Raw genomic sequence first — 24852 nt, forward strand, 5'->3', positions numbered from 1 at the left:
TTATGTGGGCAAAATGCATATGTACATACATATTTGCAGTGTTGGTTAAGAGTGCTATGTAATAAGATCACTTTTTTCAAGTAACTTCAACTTAAATTCACATTAAAATATCGGAGTTACTTTTTTTCAAACAAGTAAGCAAAGTTACGTTGTTTTCCCATTTATTGACTGATAGGTTGTGCATTTGCAGTGTTGCATGGAGAATTAGACTTTCTTCCATTTAGATGAATGTAGTGCTAACCAGTGCTCGAAGTGGGGCGCTACTCACCGGTACGCAGTACCGGCACTACTACATTTTACTCTTAAGCGTACCTGCACTTTTTCTTGCGTATGGCTACTTCTGTAGCCGGTACTCCACCACTGACAGAAAAAGCGCGAGTGTCACGCCCGTTGATATACTTCGTTTGCAGTGCGTATTTTTTCCGCACCCATGTTAACAGGTTCGAGCTTTCACACTGCACGCGCATGCGGTCCGTCAATGCGCTCCTGGTGCTGTGCGTATACAGCAGTGCAGTGATCGTTCCGAGTCTATTTTTGCTGTGCTGCACGCGCTGAATTAAAGTAACAGCTCATGGTTCGTGGTCAAAACACAGATTGACATGAAAATATAATAATCTCACCATAAATGCATTTAATTAAAATGTAGTAATCTAAATGTATTTTTGGACTTGCAGACTTGGAGGAGTTCCGTTTTCGCACGCACGTGCAGGTGTTTTTCACTTTAGAAATTTCAAATGTCATGATTTGCCAATGGAAGAGAGTACCGGCACCTTTCTTTTCCCACTTCAAGCACTGGTGCTAACAGATAGCTTTCTCCAGGTATATTAGAAACCCCAGGGAATATTTTGACGTGGATAGAAGAAAATAAATTATAACAAAAAAGGCTATTGTTCAGGTATGAATACTGATCCAGATACAGAGGAGTCTTTGTTAGTGAGAAGTAAAGAAATGATTCATAATTGTAGTTTTATAATCAAGGTGCAGACATAACAAAGGATTCTTATTACCTAATTGGGATGGACGTAAACAATATTTTTTAATCTGCTTTGTTTAATAAAAATACATAAAAACTTGGAGGAGAAAGAGCAATATATGTAACTTTTTTATGTAACAAAACAAAATCTCAAGATACAGCTACCGTTGTTTTTAAAAGTCTGTTATGTTCACCAAGGTTGAACTGATTTGATCAAAAATACAGTAAAAACAGTAATATAGTGAAATATTATACAATTTAACATAACGGTTTTCTATTTGAATATGCTTAAAAATTTAATGTATTCCTGAGATTGCAAAGCTGAATTTTCAGCATCATTACTCTAGTCTTTAGTGTCACATGATCCTTCATAAATCATTCTAATATGCTGATTTGCAGCACAATAAATAATTCTTATTATTATCAATGTTAAGCTTCCTTGAATTTGTTTTAGATAAGTGACTTTATTGAGTTGAAAACCTTTCTGCAACCAGTGTCCTTAGGAGGTGCCTTTATACAAAAATACTGTCTATTAAGTCATTGACTGATTGGACAGCAAGACCTTTAGGTTAAAGTTTAGGATACAGCCAAAGTCACTGTACACATTTTAACCTGGTGAGGTACAAGCTCATCGTATCCTCTAGTGCTGCCTGAGGCGCAGCAGGCCATAGAGACGATAGCAGAGCTGGGTAAAGCATCATACGCCGAACGAACCTACAAGACAAGAATAAGAAAAACAAGTCTTTCCTATTAAAAATGTATATTAAACAGTATTACAATAAACCTCATGATACATAAAATACAAAATGAATATACAATACAGGGTTTTATGTGTTGCTGACCTGAATGGGACATTCGTTGTCATGGGTAACATCCAGAAACATGGCATGAGCGATAGACGGCACTAAAGGCCTGAGGTTTGGCTGTACGAATGACCCTACAGGCTCCCCTCCGAAACGATACACCAGTCGACCCTCCTCATGGCTGTCCCCGGCACTCATGGCCTCTGATGATGAGGGAACAAATCTTATCAGTAAATTTGATGAAAAAAGGTCAAACTTTACATGACAGGGTTCATGTTGCGGTTTAATTCGGATGTTTTGTTAACAATAGGCACTTTTCATACTCTCAAGAGTTTATTTCATTTGTGTACTAACTATATACATTATATATACAGTCCTGTACATACATCTGTAATTTATTTATGGATGTCATTAACATTACCGTCACAGCAAAAAACTATTTTTTTCTGTGATTAATCACGATTAATCGCAATTCAAAAACATAAATCTTTATAGGTTTATATTTAGTTTACATTTTTTATAATGTAAAAATTTCACAGTTAATCTCCAAATTAATTTAGAAACTCAGACAACATAAAGACAGTATATTTCAAATACTTGTTTAATGGGATCTTTTTATGAATGAAGGTCGGTATCACTGATACTAATACACCTACTGAAGTCACGATGAAAATGATTTTCCCCCCCAATTTTAAACATTAATTATAGCCATTCGACATTACAGTGTAATTGAAAGCTATTTATTAGGCTTCAAAAAATATAACAACTTTTAATTTAAGTGAACTTCAAACAATCCTCACATAAACCCATAATAAATGTCATTTATCTGTGCCCTTCCTTCCTGACAAACAGAAATTGAATAAAGTTATCAAACAGTCTGCACTGGATTAGATTAAATATGGACTAATCCTTATTAAAGCTACAAAAGTTCTTTAGTCAAGAACAGTGAGTAATTTTCTTTGCTACTTTGTTCTTTGATTAACATTACTGACAGAAATCTTTATTGGCTGCTGTCCCTTTACGTAAAACCATTCGCTGCTGCACGACATCTCACACGCGCCTCATTCTCTCTCAACTCTTTACGTTAATTTAAGACTTTATTTAACTATTTTGAAACTGCTCTTATGTTATGAGGATACTCAACAAAAGTGACATTTTGGCATAGTTGTGTGTGTTATTGTTCGTTCAAGCACGAAAGAGAACTGTATTTTAATGCGCACGATACTAGCGTGTGTCTTTCTGTGCGTCGTTTGTGCGTGTGTCACATAGACAGAACATTCACAGGCAGCGCGTTCTTGTTGTGCTTGAATGGTTTAAAAGCATTTGCATGAATAAGAGCGTGATTATAATGTAACGCTAGCAAAAGGATGACGGAAAAATCGGATGCTGCGTTAAATATTTTAACGTGTTAAACTGGACAAAAATGTATCGCATGCGTTAACGCTGACAGACCTATTTTATTATTTTTATGTCCATTTTAAATTTTAATACGGGACAAAAGTAAAACAATAAAATGTAAACATAAATGGCTTTTTAAAAGTAGCAAAAATAAATGACAGTTTTAATGTGGCCTTCATCAAAGAAATAATACATAAAAATTAACCCCTGTGACATAAAAGTACCAGTAGTTCAAGAACCAGTCCATATCCATCTAATATCTAAAATCTAAGGATATTCTGTGTGAAATAACTCAAACTCTATCAGCAGCAGCTGTGGTGTTTTAGCTCATTTTGAGGATTGATTTACATCTGCTGTAAATTTGTATTTCACATGACATGTTCCTTATTTCTAAGTGTCGCTGCAACTGCAATTCCCAGTCTCTTTGCGTCTTACCTCGGATAAGGGAGGTAATGCCAAGCCTAGTCATAAAGACATTGTCCAGCTCTTCGCAGCCAGTAAAGAGCTCAGCCACCACATGCAGATCAGGCCTGTGATGACGAGCGAAAGCTAACATATACTGCAGCCCATCCAGCACACAGCAGCAGGGTTAGAAAAGAGGATGGATGGATGGATGAGTGGGTGGATATGGGTGTAGGTAAACTAAGCAAGACAGACAATGTGTGAAGTGCATATCAATTTATTTGCTCGAGCAGGAACATGCTTAGGTTACATAGTAAAGCATAAAGTATATGAAGCAGGTGTATTATTAATGAAGTATGGCATTAATATAGTATTATTTGTGTGCACATTAAATGCATCAGGTCAAATTAGGTTATGGAGAGAAAAAGTATGTTATTAACGGTAAGGTATTAATGTTTTGAGAAAGCAAAATGGAAGGGGAAAAAAACACAAAGACACAAACATGTCTTTTGCAGTCTGCAGTACCTCTGACGAGACTGGTTATCCCCAGACGATTTACAAACAAATTGTCAAGCTGTTCACTTCCTGTAAAGAGTTCAGCAATCACATAAAGATTGGGCCTGACCACTCTGGCTGCAGCTAACATGGCCTATAGACACAGAATACAAGATGCCACATTTAATTGTACATATGAAAAACCTGCAGTACAAACTCAGAAGGAATGAAACATATTTTAAACATTAGAATGAAAGAAAAGTGATCACATTCTTCAGATATCATCTATGAATCTACAATGACATTGCAAAACATTCTGAATTCCTGTCTGTAGCACATGGTGTCATTTGTATACAGTAAATATATCATAATCTATTCATCTACAGTGACACTGCAAAACGTTCTGAGTTTCTGTCTGTAGCATATGGTGTCATTTGTAAAAACATATCATGAAATATGCCTGCAGATCAAAAATAAGATCAGTGGAAATCTGAGCACGTACCTCAGCCACATGAAGGGGTGTGGAGTGGCAGTTATCCAGACGCACACCGGAGAAATGTTTGGCTGTGATCTCTGTGTACTTCTTCATGTGAGCCCATAAGTATGGACAGTCTTCTGGCTTGTCGCCATAGCGTAGTTTAACGCTGTCACCCCAGCAAACAAGCTCTCTTCTGAGGTAAACATTAGACCCTAACAGAAAGATAAATCAACCATTAAATACGTGTATTTTCATTACCGTTCAGAAGAAACCAACACACATATTTTGACTCACCTGCCTCTGCAAAGTTTCTGAGCGGGTCATCACCCATGACCCATCCATTATGTGCGAGCAGATGACAAGCCTCGTTTGGATTCAGCATCAGCTGGTTTTCCTGCTCCATTGGCATGTCCTCAAATGGGTAGGTAAAATATCTGAATCATTAAACAACAAAACAAGGATGAAAACTAAATTTGCCATTTTCATCAGCGTATTACACAATAAAATGCTAAGCTTAAAAGATATCATGCGGATACAATGAACACTTCTGAGGGGGAAAAAAATGTTATTTGGATATATTTGTGGCATTAAAAAGTTTTGTTTGCGGCCCTTGACTAGAATACATAAGCATTTTCCCGGTACTCAGAATATTTTGTTGTATGCCTATCTGGACATGCAATAGGCTATGTCAAAAGAAAGAACAGAGCATCTGCTTTTAAACAAAAAACCTGTTTTATTCTAGCTTAATGCATTCTTTTTTTTATTGAATGTGGGTAAGTTTGAAAAAAAAAAGCTGAGAAAATCGCGTTTTCGTAAAAGACTACATCCAGATTGGATTTAGAATGATGATCAAAACATAGATGGAGTAAATCGACTTCATCAACACCCCTTATGCTTGCACAGTCCTATAGCCTGTCCTGGGTCGCTATTTTATTTGGTAACATTCTGCAGTTTGGATGCTGTTTATTGTTGATGATCACGTTATTTTACATGCATCTTCTTATCTATGCTATCGGTTATTTCTGCTTCTTTTTCACCTGTTTTGATCAGATTTAGCACTCTTTCAGAAGATGACTAATAATAGCGCTTCCTACTGTATAACAGTGAAAAACACAGAAAGCCAGAAATTTCCGTCAATGGCAGGGAAAGAGTTAATGGGTATAGCTACAGTAACGTCTTCAGCTAGTCAACTTGAGATCCTTTCCATCTAAGCTGGTTTTGTCTCTTAAGCCTATTGGTTAATGTTTTTTTTACCAGTAGGATAATCTCTCTCTCCTTTTTATTTATGAGAAATAACCATATTTATCTGCACAGTCACGCAGAGCCAAAACACAACCAAAATTTTTTCTTCCACAAAATGCTTGCAGTTTTGTTTTTTAATTGCTAAAAAAGTAAAAAGTGGACCTTTCACGGCTGCATAACCAAGAAAAAACATTTTTAAAACATTCAGAATTAACATTTTCATCATAACCTAATGGGAAATTAACAAAATGTTCTTTGAACATATTTTTGTTAGCTGTGTTTATGTCTGTCAGATGAGTTCTTCCTAAGTGGGCAGTTCTTGTCCAGAATAAGTTGCAAAGCAGACCAGACTTTCAGACTGCCACCAGTCTTGTTCTGCAAAATAACACAATATTTACCTAGTCACCAAAGGGTTTGTCCGAGTGACATGTCCAAGTACAGGACCGTGGGTGGCGAGTCTTTCATAAGAAACCATTCCAACTATGCAATTTATAGCCTGTAGGGGATAAATGACGTAAATGAATCACAAAGACAACAAAGCTAACAGCAAGATCATCTGTGAATTGTACACACAAGTGAGGCTCACAGAAACCAACCTTCTCATGATGACTATGCATTTCCTTATAGCATTCCACATTCAGTTCCTCAAGACTCTTTTTGAACCAATCACAGGACTCTTGAATAGATTTGGGACCGTTACTGTTGTTTCGATATGTACAGGGAAATAAAATGTATTTGTTCACAAAGTACAGTACACTGGCATAATAAGAAAAATAAAAGAACAGACATATAAAAAAATGTGTGTGTGTGTGTGTGTGTATATGTGTGTGTGTGTGTGTGTGTGTGTGTGTGTGTGTGTGTGTGTGTGTGTGTGTGTGTGTGTGTGTGTGTGTGTGTGTGTGTGTGTGTGTGTGTGTGTGTGTGTGTGTGTGTGTGTGTGTGTGTGTGTGTGTGTGTTTGTTTTTGTGATTTGTGAGGACACAAATGTGTATAATGAAATGGGTATTACACTGGTATTACAACTTGAACGTGATTTATGAGGACATTTCATGAGTCCTCATATTTCAAATGGCTTTAAAAACATACTAAGCAGTGTTTTATTAAAAATGTAAAAATGCAGAATGTCTCCTGTGATGGGTAGGTTTAGGGATAGGGGCATTGTAAGGGGATAGAATATACAGTTTGTCCAGTATAAAAACCATTAAGCCTATGGAATGTCCTCACAAATCACAAAAACAAAGCTGTGTGTGTGTGTATTAGTGTAAGTGACGTAGTATAATTTATATATCATTCATAGGCGTAGCCTGGGTGTGCCAGGGTGTGCCGGTGCCACCCACACCTAAAAATAGATGGAGAATTATTTTTTAAATTCTTAGTAAAAATGTTTTTCTAAACGTGGACTATTGTTGTTTATATACAATATTTGTACATTTAAAATGTATTTTAATTTTTAAATTATTATCATTAAAAAATATCTGCCGACATTCAAACTGCCAAACAATCCCCAAACAGCCGCTGACTGTCTGACGGTAACAAGGTTGTGCTGTTGAGGCTCTCACAGCCTCATGAGGAGAAATGGAAACAAAGAGCGCAGTTCACACAAAGAAACTTAATGAACATACAGCGGTTAAAAAATGTGCAGTTTTTATATTTATAACAAATGATACAGTTAAGCAACATCACACGATCACGAGTGCTGAATAGCATCATTGAAAATGTGACACTGATTTCAAATGACAGTTCAATAAACAAGTATTTAATATCAAGTCACTTACATTTTAGACACAATACTGACTGTTTTTGTTCTATTTGAGCAGCGAAAATAGTTCAAAAGAAAGATCACAGCAGAACCACAGCGCATCTCACCAGAACACATTACCGCATTACTGAATGATTCAGCGCTTTGAATGAATCGGTTGAGTCAAAGATTCAATGACCGATTAAACAACTGCCTCATTTAGCCGTCGATATGATTGTCAGATATAGCCGTTTGAATGAATCATTTGAATAAATGACTCAATAACTCACTCATTAAGATGGTCACCTGCGGCCCCCTAGTACTTGTGGTTTAGTTTCATGTTTAAAAGTAGGCTATCGTTCTATTTGTAAAAAAAATATTGAAAACAATTTTCACAATTTTTAACAAAACAATTTTTTATTTTTGCACATTAATCTGACAATAAATGTGGCACACCCAGTTTTTCTTATGCACACCCAGAGATGCTTTTCTGGCTACGCTAGTGATATATATTCCTTGTTGATAGTTATATGACCATAAGAATATTATTGCTTTATTGTGATTATACAATTATATGAAAAGGTCAAGGTGACCAAGATGAGTACAATCAAAATAAAATAATCTTGGTTACCCTGACCTTTTCATTTGAGATCATTAAAAACTTAAAATAGATATTTGATAACAGAAAACACATACTAAATTCACAAAAACAATCATTAAACAGAACTTGAACAGGAAGTGGACTAACGTGTGTCTGCCAAACATCTCCAGGGCCAGTTGCATGTCTACGGTGTTGCTGAGGCGTCTATACTGTGAATCCTGGACTACTTTCAATTTTGGCTTTCCCATCAGCTCAGGGCCCTCAGGTTTGTTACCTACAGATACCAAATACATCCAACTTACCTCCGACTCTACAAAACACATGTGACAGAGCATCCAAGAACATGCTAACAGACTTCAAATGCTCACCAGCCTGAAGAACCTTCCTAAACTGCTCCACAACTTTCTCAACGTTCACCTGCAGAAACTCCCATAGTTTCATCTGGGTGAAAACTTCCGTCCATAGAAGTCCTCGAAGGACCTGAAACATCAAACCAAACACCTTCACGTGTTGGCCTGTCACCACAAACTTTAAAGGATTTTTAGGATATTAAAAAGCAGTGACAGCCTCCAGACTCACAGTAATGTGTTTCTCATTCTCAATAAGAGGTGGAAGGCCACTGTCAGTGTATTTCCCATCAGCGACAGCACAGCTGAAGTGCCACAGGGCTCTATCCAGCAGCCAGGCTGGCTTCAGATGTGGAGAGTTTACCAGGTTATAGCCACACTCTGGATGGAGTCTGATCCACTTACTGTTGGCAGCTAACCAAGAGAACAATCATAAAATCATAGTCTTATAAATAAATAAATTAAATAAAATCTGTTTTTCTAAGCTATAGACAGAAGATATTCTTTAAACTGCGGCATTGACCGTTTCATCATCACTATGACCTTCGGCTCCTTTTACTTTAGTCAATTGTAGTGATTTCCTTTCACAAACCAAAAATATGGAAATACTATCAGCTGTACCTGTTAGTATAAGATTATATTACACATGCTGGGTCAAAAGTGTGCGGAAAATGAAAAAGTGACATGCAAACATAGTTAATTGGCTGGAAAGTAAATGGCGAATAATTGTATGTGAGTTTCTGATAAGGATTGGTATGTTTGCACATAATAAATGACAAGTAAAATAAATTTCAAAATGCTCATTAAGTGTGGTGTCGAAAGAGTTGCTCTGATTCCAAATGTACACTATCACAGCCGTTCTGCTTCTAAGCAAAGACGGCAGCTGTTTAAAGGTTCAAAGAGGAGGACACAGTTCCTGTGGCACTTGAAAAAAATGCTAAAACCTAACTGGAATAATTAATCTACGATTGAGTGAAAAAGCTCTGTTGTGTGCATAAAAATAAAAACAATGACCACTAGGATTTAAACAACCGTTTTGGAAGATACATCCATTTTCTATTTTTACTGCCATCACTAACCAACATGCATGGGAAAAATAATAATAAGACAAATCAAATTACTTGTTTGGAAAATTGCTAAATTAGTCACATCATATTGTGAGTATATAGCTTGCTGGGAGACTTAAACTTTTTTTTATTTTGCCAGCCAAAATTTTGCTATAATATATTTCAGAGTGTGAGCTGCAGGTTTATATAGTTTTAACCCATATTTATTGAAAAAGTTGATTTGATGGCTTTAAAACAACTGGTGTAATTTTGTATCAGACTGTGAGTCTCTGAGGGTTACAGTAATTGAGCTATTTATAGTCAGTAAATGCCGATGGCTCATAGTGAGAGCATGTTAACCACAGCAAAAGCAAAAGATCAAAAGGAAATACTAAAATATAAAACTTCTGGCACCCTGTAGAGCTACTTTTACACCCTGCTGGAGCACATTTTTACAGACTAACCAAAACAAAGCTAGTTGGCAAGAAACAGTTCTCAGTTTGACACCCAATTACACTATATGGTGTTCATAAGGGCAGACATGAAAATTTGTTCCTATGACACACATGCAGCAGAGGGCAACATGAAACATTAGAATGTCACAAAGAACGAGGCAGCCAACATTAATCTTCCTACAGTGTGACTGAAAGGTCAACAATCTTAACCATTGTGCCACAGATGTGACTAGCTTTCATCTATTCTCTGATTGCTGAAATTGATATAAATAGCCTAACCACTTTTTTCTTAGTCTGCTGTGTCGTTCTTCAGAGGTGACATTGCCATTCCAATGAGATAAATAGCCAAAGATGCAGTGCTGGAAGTTTCTCCAAACATTATTCACTATGTGCTAAAGACACAGCAGAAATTACCTGTGTGGTTGTACACCACATCTGTGATGCAAATCACATTCCACTCTTTCTTGAGTTTCTCCGTCAGGTTGCCCACATCCATCCAGGTGTAGTTCTTTCCAGGTGGGGAGAAATCGGGGTTCAGCTCTAGCTGATCAGCTATGGAGTAGCATGACCGTGATAAGCCTAGTTTCTGCAGAGGCGTGAAGTGGATCATATTGTAACCTGAACATAAAAAAAACAAGGTGGTTCATCTACTTCAGATGTGCTTTTTGTATCTTAAATGGCTAGACTTGGCCAAAAAAAATGGCTTGTTAGTTGTAAGCAGTGCAAAAGTGCCAGGGAGTTTTTATATGATTCCTAGGGTGTTTTGGCCGGTTGCTAGGGTGTTGGTATGGTGTTCAGGGTGTTTGCTATGGTTACTTACTATAATAAAAAAGCCTACCCACAGATCTCTATTAGATTCTGGACTCCTATGGCTTTGGTCACTTCTTTTTCACACCAAAGTTTAATACTTAGAGTTAATGGTTTGTTCAAGTACTAGAGGCAACAGCTTGTTTAAACCAACACCACTAATTTAAAAAAAACTGAGCCTGTCTGTGGCTTAAAAGGAAAATGAATATCAATTTCATTGTTAATCTTGTCAAATTGGAAAATACTTGTCCAGAATGTCCACAAATATAGCTCAAAAACATGCACATATGGCATGCATTTTTATCTAGGAGTGTCACAATATATTGCAACACAAAAATGCAACAAGATGTCTCGTGGATAGTTTAGACTGTATTGTGTATAGTTCACCCAAAATGAAAGTTACTGTGTGAGAAAAAATTCAAGTTTACATAGTTTTAGTGTCAGTACTACATTAAACTACTATATAATTAATGTTGAATATAATGTATAACATTGCAATGGGGGAATATTTGTGGGTCCTGTTCAGGCCAAATATCTTATGTTGCCAGTAAAAAGTGGCCTACATTATTTTAAATATATAAAGTCGGCGACAGAGTGCATGCATATTCGTCTAAAATAATTCTGTATTTTCAGCTTCAGAATCATGAATATTTTTTATTCTGGTGTCACCATTGTCCTGTGCATTGGGTTATCAGGCACCAAATCCAAGCCAATTCATTTACACCATTTTTTTGTTAACCTTTTACCACATGTCTTGAAGTATTGCAATAATATCGTATCGTGAGTTCAGTATCGTGATATGTATCAAATCGTGACATAAGGAGGGTATTGTTACACACCCTTACTTTTTGATGATTCTGGTAAAGTGCAATAACCCACAAATTGCCGCAATCAATGAGGAGCAAACATATCCTTTTTATACACATTAGCACATCTTTTTCTATATGAGGGGGCTTCAGATGGTCTTTTGCTGGAGTCACAAGTACTACAGCAATACCAAACTCATAAATGAGTTTCAATGATAAATGATTCATACCAGTTTCCTTGGCTACTCTTAGTCTGTCTAGCCATTCATCCAGAGGGCCCAGACATTTTGTCAGGTAAGTCTGAACTGTAATGCAATCCAGAGGCAGGATCTTCCTCTCATGGCCGACGCGCAACACTGGATCCACAACAATGTAGCCACCTCCGGTTCGTTCTTCATTCCTGTATACACAATATGGTAACTTCTTTCTTTTTTATGGTAGCAATTAGAAACGGACAACATTCCAAGAATTCTCACTCACCCACACCCAAAGTAATACTGATAAGACCCTGCTATCTCCAGGTCCAGTGTGCAGTACTTGTCTGAGTCATCCTCTCTGCCACTGGGGTTCACCCACTCCAGCCGACGGAAGCTGGAGCCAACGAACTTCTTGCCATGTGCTGGGTAATCGGTGTGAACATGCACACTCTTGCCCTGCAGGGTCGGGCCCAGGCGGAACTGAAGCTCAAAGCCTAAGTGAAATTAAATATGAGTCACATGAGAAAACAGCAAGGGAGTTGCACATCAATTAACCCTGTAAGTCTTCCTTTAAATAGAGCATTTATCAAACAAGATCCTTGAATCATAAATTATTGTTCAGAGCAATGAAACGTAATACATATCAGATACAGTGTAATTTATGTTTTAGAACAAGACATGAAAATCCCTTCAAGTAGACTTCAAGATCATCTTATTTTCCTCAAAAATCTATGATTTTATTCTCCTTGAAGCTACTGGTTGTTTATTCATATATAGTTTTGGTGTGCAATTTGATAAACTTAGCTGTTGCATTGTATTTTGATGCATTTTTAGAGATATACAGTTCAGAAAGCGTTCCTGTTCGCCTTAAGCTAAAAGGCGAGAATGTCTGTGTTTATCAGTATGTTAAAATTTCAAAAAATTTTAAATAAATTATATTTGGAATATTTTATTTACAATTTACTGAATGTGCACCACTGTGTGTTTAAAAAACAAAACTGACCACTGATTTATACACCAGTATATAAAGATACAATAAAAATTGTCTAATCTATCTTACATTTTTATTTTAAGGTGATATTGCGATTTTATATCACTAAACAGCATGCTTGTAAAATATAATTAAGAAAAAAAAAAAGAGTTCACATAATTCTTTGGAAGATTGCTAAATTTGATCTGAAAAGGCCTGTTTTAATCCATATTATTGAAAATGGTTATATTTCATTGTTTTGCAAAGGCTTGCTGTAGAACATTTATGTTGTAGAAAAAAACATGAAAAACGAATAGACTAAGATTTTATTTTACTCATAAAAAGATATTTAAGCTATTTCACAAACCCATAAGAAATTCCAGAGGGAACCCACGGCTCAAAAATGATAATGCTATAAAGAGTTTCAGGTTTATGGTTGCATAATAGTACTGCTTCACAGTACGCGCAGTATGTAGTAAGCAGTTTGATTCTATTAGTAGTATTCTATTCTGTAATTAGCAACAATCTGACCGTTGCATACAATAGTAAACTATATTTACATTATTTACACTGCAAAATATATGAGCACCACAGCAAACAGAATAGAACACCAGTACATTCCTCAGCTATATATAGCGGACAGCTATTTGAATGTGATATTCGGTGCTCATGCACCACGAGTAAAGCATAAATCTATCCAAAGCTTCTTGGGTTCCAAAGTCTTGAGTTGCAGAGAGTAATAAAGTAATACATATAAAAGGGGTAGAATAATTTATGCATCAACAACAGCATTAAAATGATAAATTATACAAATAATAATAATAATAATAAAAAATAATAAAAATAAACATCATGATAGCACAACTGATGATGACGTAAATGAAAATATTTGCATTTGCAATGCACAATTTTTGAGAAGACACCAACCTTGCTCCAAGCGAAATAGAGTGCGCTCCAGTCTCTCCATGTCATTCAGGAGAAGGACTCGGGTCTGTTGGCCACGGAACATGTTCGCGGTGCTTTTTTAGGATGCCCTTTAAACACAGGAGAGGTAACCTCTGAATTTGCAAAAGTGTGGGCTATCATACGATAACAACGATCAACATGTGAACAATCTGTTCACATGTTGAGATCTGTTCACATGTCACATCTGTTCACTATATAGGCAAGAGGGGGATTTGTAAATGCTTGACAGTTTCTCAGCAATGTTTGAATAAAAAAATCTGACCTACTGACCTAAACTGAAATAACAGCATATGGACACAATGATGAGATAGATAGATAGATAGATAGATAGATAGATAGATAGATAGATAGATAGATAGATAGATAGATAGATAGATAGATAGATAGATAGATAGATAGATAGATACTGTACTTTCGTAAAATTTTGCATAAATACAGACATGCATAGTATAAAATAAATAAAAGATTAAATAATTAGGCCCTATTTGTTGATCACTTTATATCGCACAAATTTGGAAATCTTTAAACATTTCAACATTGGAACATTTCATAAACATTAAATTCAGCTTATAATGTATTTACATGTAAGATACGTTCAGAGAAATATTAAAACCAAAAAAATATTAATTAATCGGCCTTTTATTTTTCTCATTTAATAGTAGCATGCATTTCATGCATTAAGTAAATATTAAAATGAGGAGCCATAATTAAAATTAACCAATAAAAGTTTAATTACCAGCAACATCCGACAGACTCCTCACTGGAGTGTCACCCAGTGTTAGTCAAGCAGACCTTATGCATCTAATAAGGTCATGCATCTGAGGTGACATGACCTTTCAGTGACCCTAAATATAGCCAGTACCTTTAGTTACATCTCACTGGTTACATCAGGCAAAGCCTGTGAAGAACATGCGTTGTCCATGCAGCACATAGGTGTGCTAAAATTTGATGAACTATTGTAATTGCTCCAATAATAATATTTTTAATTAATAATGTATAATTTATAATGAATTAGTATTTATCAGAATTTATTATTACAGTGTATTTCAGTAATATCACACAAGCACGAGCTGACAACAGCCTAAATACCAATACGACTTGGATTACCTGAGCCTGAGGCGGCAGACCCAATGCCGCAGGTAATCACGGCCATGCTGATATTCAGTAGGCTATTACAGAAGTTGAACTCTTGTTCGTGTGATTTTGCCAAATTCAAATTACTACTACTTGGTTTGCTTTCAAGAAAAATACAGATGCTCCGACCTTTTAAAAAAAAGCTTCTCACTTGGGAATGGGACCACATCCACGTTTGTCATTCATTTTTAGCATTTGAGCACGACATTCAACCAATCAAACGATTCCTAGCAAAAAGACCGCCCATACCTTACCGCGTGCGTGCACTTCCGCCTCACGCACATTTGTGTGTTTTTGTACGTGACGTGATAGTGCGATGGTAATTTATTTTAGGTGAATGGAGGTAAGAATATGAACTTATTTGATCGTTCCGCCAGCAGTTTATTGTGGTTGTCTGTCTCTTTGGCTGCTTATTTTCATTATACACATGCGCAGACGTCTTGTTAACTAGGAAGTTGCTGCTGTTATAGTGTAAAGGTGAATGTGGCTGCTAACGTTATATTTGTGTAGCGTTACATTTGACCCTAGTTTTTATGGAAGAAGGTCGAATTTCCCAACTTGGCGTTCACTAACACTTTTATTCGTATCTGTCTGTAGTATCAGTCTATATCATTAGCCTGACGGAAGATACCGAAACCTGACCTTAACCTGGACCGTATCACATTCACACTTGTATCACAGACACACACACATTTACAGAAATTACAGATGTGTGTTAAAACTCTGCAGTCTTTTAGTGCTGTTCTGTAATCAGTTACAGTCACAGTCCTCCTTATCTTTTTTCCAGGTTTCTCAGCAAAAACTGATTAGACAACAGGCATTTTTTGAAAAACGTTTGTAATGCACAGCTGATTATATTTATTTGTATCTTTGAATCATGAACTAGAAGTTAAAGGGATCATTCGCCCAAAAATGAAAATTCTGTCATCATTTACTCACATTTACTCAAGTTGTTTCAAACCTGTATTTCTTACTACTGCTGAACACAAAAGATGATATTTTGAAGAATATGGGTAACCAAACAGTTGATGGACCCCATTGGCTTCCGTAATATGGTAAAAAAAAAAAAAAAAAAATACTATGGAAGTCAATGGGCCCAATACTATGGGCCCATCAACTGATTGGTTTCCGAAATTCTTTAAAATGTTGTCTTTTGTGCTCGGCAGACGAAAGAAATTCGGTCACACTTTAGATTAGGGTCTGATTCTTACTATTAACTTCTGTGTCAATAAACTCCTAATTATTGCTAGTTGTTAAGTTTAGGTATTGGGTAGGATCAGGGGATGTAGAATAAGTCATTAATACAGTATGTGCTTTATAAGTACTAATAAACAGCCAATATCCTAGTAATATGCATGATAATAAGCAACTAGTTAAGTTATTTTTTCGGAGATGTATCTTGATATTATCATCTTTTTAGAACATGATCCATGGTTCGGCACCATCTGTTTCAGCTACACTTGTCAAATGCTTGTCAAATTATTGTTGTAAAGTTTGGGTTTCATGGTAATTATACATTTATTTCAGGTTCTCACAAAGATGAGGATTGTATTGCTACTGCTCCCATTATGTTTAGAGACAGTCATTTGCTACAATAATGGAAAAGTTGAAGTGGCTTGTGGGGACATGACACCTCAACATGGCTATGTTCCCAGCCCCAAAGATCCACCATTCACCATCACAGCAGACAAATCCCAATTCAGCCCTGAAGATGAAATCAAAGGTAGGAATACTGTCTTGGTATACTTGTCAAAACATTTTTTAAATCTTGCTCTGACAAAAACGTACAGTATAATCTGTTTTTCATATTCACAGTGACGTTATCAATGGCGTCTTCAGGGACCAAACGGTACTTCAAAGGGTTCCTCATTGAAGCAAGGAATGCTGGGAATCTCAAAGAAATAGTTGGATCATTTAAGTTAATAAATTCTGACATTTCTCAGCTTCTTCAGTGTGACAATAAAGTGGTCAGTGACATTTATTGAAAAAAAAAAATTCTTACTATTATTTTTTAAATACTTAAGAAATTATGGTACTTTGTTTCTCTCAAATGGATATAATTCATTGAACCTTCGGTATTTTCAACATTCACAGAACTCTGCTGTGAGTCATACCAGCGATTCCCATAAGACAGAGGTCCAGGTGATCTGGGTAGCACCACCTGACTCTCCTCCCAGTGTGCAGTTTATGTAAGTATTCAAATGCTGTTTTTATCCACCTTCTAGTTCCGAAACTTAAAGTAGGCCTGAAACAGATGTTGCGATAGTCTTCTCTTCCCTATTGTGATGTTTATCCAAGGGAAACGGAAAAAAGAAAAAATGTAGGGTGGGACTTGAATTTGTCCATCGGGAACTGATCGGATGGTTGTTGTTTGCTATTAGTCGATCTCGTGTGAGTGACAGGTTGTCCCGCCCTCACGCTAGTAAACACGTCATCAGAGAAGAGATGTCGCTGCAAGAGGGAGGGGAAGTTATTTTGAAGAAATATTGCGAGGGCACATGAATTGAAAAAAAAAAAGTATAATAATTTATAGATACTGCAATATTGCTTAAAAAATAAGAATCGTCAACTGGATTTCTTGGTGACTTTAATGTGGTTGTTTTTTTTCTTTCAGGTTAACAGTTGCCCAAGGCTATAAGGAATATTGGGTGAAGATTGCAGGTCCAGTGGTGTCCCAAAGTGGTGTCGTTCCTCCACCACAATCTACCTTTGGAGGTTCCACTGGTGCCAAAACCACAGCTTTCTCAACAATGTCACGTTCAGTGAGTCAAAACACCGCTTAAGTTACTGGAGTGATAGTATACACACTGTCATGAGTTTGTGAACATTTCAGGCTCAGAATCTTTGGAATATGTAAATAATACTAATGAATAATAATAACCTTTTCAGTTCACCTCTGAGGGCTGTGGAATCAGGAAGTCCTGTCTGAGAGATCCACAGGGCTGTGACCCACAAAATGACACGGCGTGTCACTTCCTGTCCTTTAGGGCAGAGGGCAACGGCGTGATGTTTGAGCTCAGTGGACCTGCAGATGGTTATGTGTCCTTTGCCTTATCACTGGACAAATGGATGGTAATATAGACACTTTGAATAATTTCATATTTTACATCCTATTGTACAACATGTATTACTTTGACCTTTTGTAGTATGATTTCTGATAAGTAGTCTGAAAGTGTGAAATCATGGTTATAATCATTAAAGCTGCATTTTTTGAGCAAGTACATACCCAGCCAGTGTTCAAATCTATCTGCTTGCCTTAGCTCGATAATAATGTTTTTAATTCAAGTGGTACTGGTGGGTTTCTGTGGGAAATTTTACGTCACATCTGTACTCATACAGAAGATATCTCGGCTAGTAGGCTATATTGTGTGGGAGGATGTTGGAGGTGGAGATTTATAGCCTTTTCTCACAGCACTTGATATAAACTTATCAATTTAATGGCGCAACCAGAAAGGTTCAAACGACAATCACCTGTGACAACCAACTGGAGATTCACCCGTTGTAAAATGCAAAAGACTTCGGACTTCATGGGCCCATGTGAAAAAAAGGATAAATATCGGAAGGGCATTAAATGTAGTCACGCAATGCTAATGTTGTTAACATTAACAATTTGAGAACAAAGTATAATTTGCACGGTTTGACGTGACTTGATAAGCGATCGTTAGATTTAATCAGCGCGATTTACTGCAATACTTTTTTTCCCCTTTATAGTTGATCAGAACAAAAGTGGATGCTACTTGATCAATGACATTTTCGGGTGAAAATTCTTGTGTTGATCATACTTCCAAAAAATAGAATCTGATTTCAAATGACAGTATCAACACCGGCGCGGTGACTGACAGCCGCACATTCTCCTCAAAATATTGGATTAATCCGCGCTGTGCCGTGCCGAGGCACAACCCACGTAAAGTTGATAATTCCGTGAATAACTGCAATTGCAGATTTCGAACAGAGATGGCGACAAAGAGGAAAAACTACGGACTGCAGCTTTAACTAAAACTAAATTGTATAAAAAAACACATTTCCATTGTATTTTATTTCTCTTTTATTTAATTTTTTTGTTTAACTTTAAGCACTAAAATAACTTTAATAAAATATATAAAGGCATATTTTTCAAGAACAATAAATGCCAAAAAATTATAAAACTTTAACTAAAATGAAAATTACAAATATTTATGTAAACAATATAGTATAATTGTATATCTTTGATATAATAGTCATGTAATAGTATATCATTGATACTAAAATAAAATATTATAATCATTATACCTTTGAATGACTAGCATGTCTTAGCATAAATAATAGCAAATGTGTTGTGAATTTCAGGGGAACGATGATGTCTATCTGTGTATCAAAGACACAGACAGAGTTGACATCAAGGCTGCATTTGTTATTGGACGGACTCACCCAGTAATCTCTTCAGAGGTATACTTGCATTGATTGAACAGTGAAAATGTCTAACAAACAGCACACCCTGGCTTAAGTGAGAAATAATCTATGACGGGCCATTGATTTATTAGAAAAACGATGCACAGCTGAGGTGGAGTTCAACGGCCCGGTTTCAATTTAGCATATATTACAGTTTCCACACCTCAAAATATTGTTCAAATGTTTTATTTTTAAAGACATTTGTCAGGTTTTTGCCCTTAAAACGCTTATTGCATATCATCCCAAGCCTCTTTTGCTAATTCTATTAATCATCTTTGAGCTGGAAATGGAGGCTTGACTAATGCAGTTATATTTGATTGAAACAGCTTCTGGAACAAGAAAAAATAAGGGTGGGACTTGATTTTCTCCACCGAGAATTGATTGGATGGTTGTGGTTTGCTATTGCTGCAAATAAAATAAAAAAAATGATGATGTGCATGGATAAATAATTTATTTATAATAAAATTGAAATATTCCATAAAATAATTGAGAATTGTCCTTTTTGATTTCATAGTGACATTAAGCTTGACAGCGCTGCTTACCTTTTACTTTTTAACATTTTTGTTCCATGGAATAAGAAAAGAATGGATTTGAATATGACATGAAAGTGAATAAATGATAACAAAAATTTGAGACAACCCCCCCCCCCCCCCCCCCCCCCCAATATATTATTAATAATATGAATTTAATCTCTAGTCTTTGTGCTCATATTCATTCCTAGAACATTCTGAAAGACACAGCTTGGAGACTATCAGACGGAGTGATTCAGTGTAGCTTCCGCAGAGACATTTATCTCCAACCTGACAATGCGAATCGGTTCATCCTGGACCAGATGTACTACCTCTTCATGGCACATGGTCGAGCTGAAAATGGTAAGACATTGTTTTTTTGTTTATTATTTTCTGTGGCCGAAAGTGTCAAAGACTCTGTTTTCTCTCTCCCCAGGGCGAACTCATCGACATGACCGCCAACCTCTGGTTTCGACCTATCAGACAGTCATAACGGGACCTCCTGAGGATCTAACTGGTTCTCGATCGCCCTTGCTCATCAAATATCATGGTGATGTTAAATAGCTAAACTGGTCAGATAGTTTGTTTGAATCGTTATAAGAATTGTTAATTGAAATAAAGCTGAAATTAAATAAAACATAAATATTAGAAGAAAATATTTAACTTAAAAAACCTTAAATGATCTCAGATTAAATTTCTATCTCTGATAAATTTCTATCTGATTTCTTAATCCGATAAATGAAAATTATATCTCCTTCTGATAGAAAATTCTTGTTAACTAATGGAAATAAATAAAAGTTCTAAAATTGATAAAACTGAAATGAAAATAAATTAAAGCTATGAAATTTAAAAACGTTATGTGTTTTTGTCCTTTTATAAGTTTTTGTTTTTTTATAACATAAAATGTATATGAATATAAAACTAAAAACCAATTAAAATATTATTAAGTACTGTAATTTTAGATGAATAATACTAAAATTATCAGTTTTGGGCACATGTTACAAAAGATTTCTATTTTAAATAAATGCGGAAATAAATGGTAATACAAAACATTAAGTACTGTAGTAGAAAATAATGCTAAAATAACACTGTTTTGGGCTCTTTGGGAAGTAAACATCAACCTAGCAAAAACCCAAAATACCATACAATTGTGTAGTAACATCCTTGTGGCAACATTTACAAAAATGTTCTAATACTCAGTATCTGTTTGTACCTGTAGGGGCTTTCATGCTGATCGCCTGGATGTCGACAGTCAGTGCTGGTGTTATCATGGCACGATACTTCAAACCCGATTGGCCTGAAAGGAACATTTTGGGGCAGAAGGTCTGGTTTCAGGTAGGAGCTTGTTTGCTAAAATGTGGATTTCAGAACATTTTCAAATGTGAATCATCTTCAAGGATTTCTGTTTCCACAGTTACACCGAATGCTGATGACCCTCACAGTTCTGCTCACCTTGGTCGGCTTTGTTTTGCCTTTTATGTACAGAGGAGGCTGGAGCAAGGTAACACACACACACACACACAGACGTCTGCCTATGAGTAAGACTCATGCTTTAACAGTGTGTCATATTTTCGCCCCCATTATCACACACCTCTGACTGTTCAACAGAGCTGTCAATGTGTCAGACCCACATGCTGTCTGCTCAGAATAAAAAAAGAGCCAATAAATGTCCCGTGTTCATCAGCTGTGACCCATCTTTTTGGCTCGTTTATGAAAAACATACCCACTTTTCTTCAGGGATTAATCAAGCACAGTGTTGATCGAGTGTCTTATTAATTCTGCAAGTGCTGGCTTATTTGAGTCTCAAGCTGACACGTGTATTTATCCATAAGGCTGGGCATGAGGGACACATTTGTGACTCACCAGGGGCATCTGTGACATCCTTCTTGCCAAGTATCTGTCACAGCTTCAGTCATTTCCTGTGTATGACCAGCTGAGGGCGCCCTGTTCCAGTTGTCCAACCTGCCCCCACACAAAATAATACCAATCTAACTTGTACTTTGACAGACTTTGAAAAGCTGTTCCCTGTCATTACTAATTTCTTCATGAAGTTTGTTGACAACATTAGCTTCATTAATACAGTCAGTTCTAATCTGTAATCTATTGTCCACAGCGGGCAGGCATACACCCCTATTTGGGCTGTGTCGTCATGGCACTCACGGTCATCCAACCTGTCATGGCACTTTTCAGACCAGCGCCAGACGCCTCCAGGTAAATCCTGGAAACAGGAGCACTGAATAATACAGCTAGAATATTTTTTTTTACTATGAACTATTAGCATATAGTGCAGTTTGTACATGTGCACTGCATACTATTTTTTTTAAAAGTAGAGTTGGCTAAAAAAAAAAAAGTACATGTACATTGCATGTGAGATAAAGAGTCTCTCACAATCTGGTCTGGTTGTGTGCTGCACATACACTGGCAAATTTAGTGGGTCATCTGGGTTTTCAATTCATAGACAGTCTATATGTTGTGCAAGTAATAGTATGAGAATCATGGTAGTATACCATTCTGAACGTAAGGGTTTCGTAAGGGGTTTATTAGGGACCTAGTATACACTTTTGTTCCTAAGCTTGGGGTCAGTAAGAGGTTTAATTAATAGGTTTAATTAGGACATGTTAAATCAAAAGTGAGAGGAAAGATTTATAATGTTACAAAATAATTCTATTTCAAATTAACGTCTGGAAAAAATGTTTCACATTTTCCACAGAATTATTAAGCAGCAGAACTGTTTTCAACATTCCTAATTAGAAATGTGTTTTGAGTACCAAATCAGCAGATTAAAATGATTTCTGAAGGATCATGTGACACTGAAGACTTGGAGCTGCTTAAAATTCAGCTTTGCCACCACAAGAATAAATTACATTTTGAAACATCTTAAAACAGAAAACAGTTCCTTTAAAATGAAATAATATTTCAAAATATTTGTTTTTACTGTATTTTTGATTAAATAAATGCAGCATTTGTGAGCAGAAGAAAACAATAAAAAAAAATCTTACCCACCCCAAATGTTTTGAAAGGCAGTGTACAATATACCATCCTGAATTGTCTGTCAGGGACTATGATATTTTATACAAATGTTAAACACAGTATGCATCAAAATAGTATGCAATTCCAGTAAGGATGGCTTCTGAGTTGTCTGTTAGGGGCTATCCCATTTCAGAACATTTTTAAACGGTGTAGATAGCTTGTGAATTGTGAATACAGTTTTAATATCAATTGTGATTGAAATGGTCATGTTTGAAATGTCTTTTCTGTGAAACCTGCTCTCAGGAGATACATCTTCAACTGGATGCATTTTGGAACAGGAACAATAGTTCAAATCCTAGCTGGTAAGATACAACACTGTGAATAGTCTTGAAGGGGTAATTATGTGGCTCCGATCTATAGTAAAAACAATGTTGACAGCAGAAAGCGGCTTTGTAAGCTCAGTAAAATTGCACAGTGAACAGTTTTGTCAGAATAAAATTCTCTTGATTTTATTATCATAACTGATTGCATGTCGTATACTGTATAATATGTTGTATTGTAGTTTTACGGAAGCTAGTCATGTTATGATGCATAATATTAGTGCCTGAAACACTAGCAGTATGTGTTAAGCGAGCTGTGTGTTTCCTGATTTAGTTGTCACCATCTTCCTCGGGATCCATCAGCAAGCTCTGCTCCTGCCGGCTCCATGGTCCACAGGGGTCCTGGCGTTCCTTGTGATCTGGTTTGTGCTGGCAGATTTGGTTCTGGAAGTCCATCGAAGGGTTTTTTTATCAGTAGGTCAGTGAACCGCCTCCAACCATGTGTGTTCTGTACTTGGATACCTCAGTTTACTGTATGTTTACGAGTAGTGTTTCTTATTGTTTAGTCTGGAAATCATTTGTGCTGTATGAATCCATTAAATTGTAAAAGGTTTTATTATACTGGATTAGTAATTGACATATTGGGTTGAATGCTAATTGGCTTCAGTTTTTGTGTATGTGTGCTTTTCAGGTAAATATTTTAAAAACGTCAAAATCTACACAGAACATATTAATTCTGATGACAAAGAGGAGATTATGTTTGTTCCTGATGAGAATGAGACTTCTTGCATGGTGAGTTGAGTTTGTATTTATTTCCTCATGACAAACATGTGCATTACATTAATGTAATGTAAATTCTTAAAAACCCATTGCATTTTTGTTTCTTTTTCTAGGAATCTTGTTTTAAAAACATAGTTCTGGCTGTTTATCTCTGTGGAAATCTGGGATTTCTGACTGTTCTCCTTTGTACTATCAGTTCAGTATGACACTCTCAGCAGTCATTTCCACATTTCGTCTCTGGGACTTTCACTAATTGTGCCTATGTTAAAACAAGCCAAAGAAATATGGAGTAATACTAACTTAGGCTACCTTTCAATTTACGGTGATTATGTAAAATGAATTTGTTTAACTTGAAATTACATTTCTTTACTGCTGAGGTATAAATCAATTTAGTTGTATAATTTTTTAGAAGTTTTTGTAATTTATTTTTATTATAAATGTTATGGTTTACCTATAAAATTATTTGTTGTAAAGAACAAATTTTGCTTTTCATTTAAATGTCTCCTGATTATCTGCTTCTTTTATCGAACCTGAAGAACGTATTCCGTTTGTGTGTTATTTGGTGAAAGCATTATTGATCATGTTTTCAGTTCAAGTAAATATGAATTGTTTTTGAACACTGTGTTCTGGATGAGGTTTTCTGAAAGTGAATTGTGGATTTAAAGACTGTTACTGTTGCCTGAGATGTAAACATTCACAACCGCATTAAAGACTAATGTGTTCATTCTGTACAAAGACTGAATGTAGTTTGGATGAAATGGACCATTTAATGAAGGTTTTTGCACAAAAGACAATCTGTGACAGATCTATTGACTTTTTAAATAAAGCTTTTTTAAATTAAACTTTGTTACTGGCTTTATCTAGAAGTTATGCATATATTTTGTATTAATACATCTCTTTGCATTGTAATTTCAGCCATTTAACAATATGGGTTCCTGTGCTACTGGCTCTCTCTTTAAAATCATCTTTTGGTGAGTTATTTCATAT

The 24852-nt window shown here is 36.1% G+C and overlaps 2 protein-coding genes across 5 annotated transcripts in view; one reads left to right on the plus strand and one right to left on the minus strand.

The window, feature by feature from the left end:
- Positions 1–14597, minus strand: part of aglb (amylo-alpha-1, 6-glucosidase, 4-alpha-glucanotransferase b) — a 29427-nt gene extending 14830 nt beyond the window's left edge. Inside the window, exons 1-15 of one of the 2 annotated variants that reach the window (XM_077245076.1) lie at positions 14461–14597; positions 13686–13792; positions 12072–12282; positions 11822–11991; positions 10393–10596; positions 8710–8891; positions 8499–8610; positions 8278–8404; positions 6388–6490; positions 6190–6287; positions 4844–4983; positions 4574–4761; positions 4102–4225; positions 1816–1979; positions 1586–1687 (exon numbers count right to left, since the gene is read on the minus strand). In XM_077245076.1, the coding sequence (XP_077101191.1) occupies positions 1586–1687; positions 1816–1979; positions 4102–4225; positions 4574–4761; positions 4844–4983; positions 6190–6287; positions 6388–6490; positions 8278–8404; positions 8499–8610; positions 8710–8891; positions 10393–10596; positions 11822–11991; positions 12072–12282; positions 13686–13767 (2007 nt within the window). In that variant the 5' untranslated portion in view covers positions 13768–13792; positions 14461–14597. Of the gene's footprint in view, positions 1–1585; positions 1688–1815; positions 1980–3609; positions 3734–4101; positions 4226–4573; positions 4762–4843; positions 4984–6189; positions 6288–6387; positions 6491–8277; positions 8405–8498; positions 8611–8709; positions 8892–10392; positions 10597–11821; positions 11992–12071; positions 12283–13685; positions 13793–14460 lie in introns of those variants that run through there. The other variant, XM_077245077.1, reaches the window with a different exon arrangement.
- frrs1b (ferric-chelate reductase 1b) lies at positions 12234–24707 on the plus strand. 3 transcript variants are annotated; one of them, XM_077245083.1, is made up of 16 exons: positions 12234–12346; positions 16386–16581; positions 16674–16825; positions 16953–17047; positions 17473–17620; positions 17748–17930; positions 19185–19283; positions 20008–20158; positions 20232–20345; positions 21015–21130; positions 21210–21296; positions 21909–22006; positions 23069–23127; positions 23420–23563; positions 23777–23877; positions 23979–24707. In XM_077245083.1, exons 1-16 carry the CDS (start codon positions 12299–12301, stop codon positions 24069–24071), a joined length of 1884 nt encoding a protein of 627 aa, XP_077101198.1. In that variant the 5' UTR covers positions 12234–12298; the 3' UTR covers positions 24072–24707. The 3 variants fall into 3 exon arrangements, with proteins under 3 accessions (XP_077101198.1, XP_077101199.1, XP_077101200.1); XM_077245084.1 differs by lacking the exon at positions 12234–12346 and adding an exon at positions 15084–15201; XM_077245085.1 differs by lacking the exon at positions 12234–12346 and adding an exon at positions 15257–15335.
- Positions 24708–24852: the final 145 nt, after the last annotated feature.

The sequence above is a fragment of the Siphateles boraxobius genome, unplaced genomic scaffold (assembly GCF_051911475.1).
Source record: "Siphateles boraxobius isolate OS27281-9 unplaced genomic scaffold, OSU_SipBor_1 26, whole genome shotgun sequence".
In the NCBI taxonomy this organism is placed as follows: domain Eukaryota; kingdom Metazoa; phylum Chordata; class Actinopteri; order Cypriniformes; family Leuciscidae; genus Siphateles; species Siphateles boraxobius.

What these genes read in the sequence shown, in the direction of transcription:
- frrs1b (XM_077245083.1), top strand. Translation starts at nt 12,299, where the DNA reads ATGAGTCACATGAGAAAACAGCAAGGGAGTTGCACATCAATTAACCCT. An exon ending in TCTCAACAATGTCACGTTCA is followed by an intron (nt 17,621 to 17,747) that starts GTGAGTCAAAAC and finishes TAACCTTTTCAG; the next exon opens with TTCACCTCTGAGGGCTGTGG. An exon ending in TATCACTGGACAAATGGATG is followed by an intron (nt 17,931 to 19,184) that starts GTAATATAGACA and finishes TGTGAATTTCAG; the next exon opens with GGGAACGATGATGTCTATCT.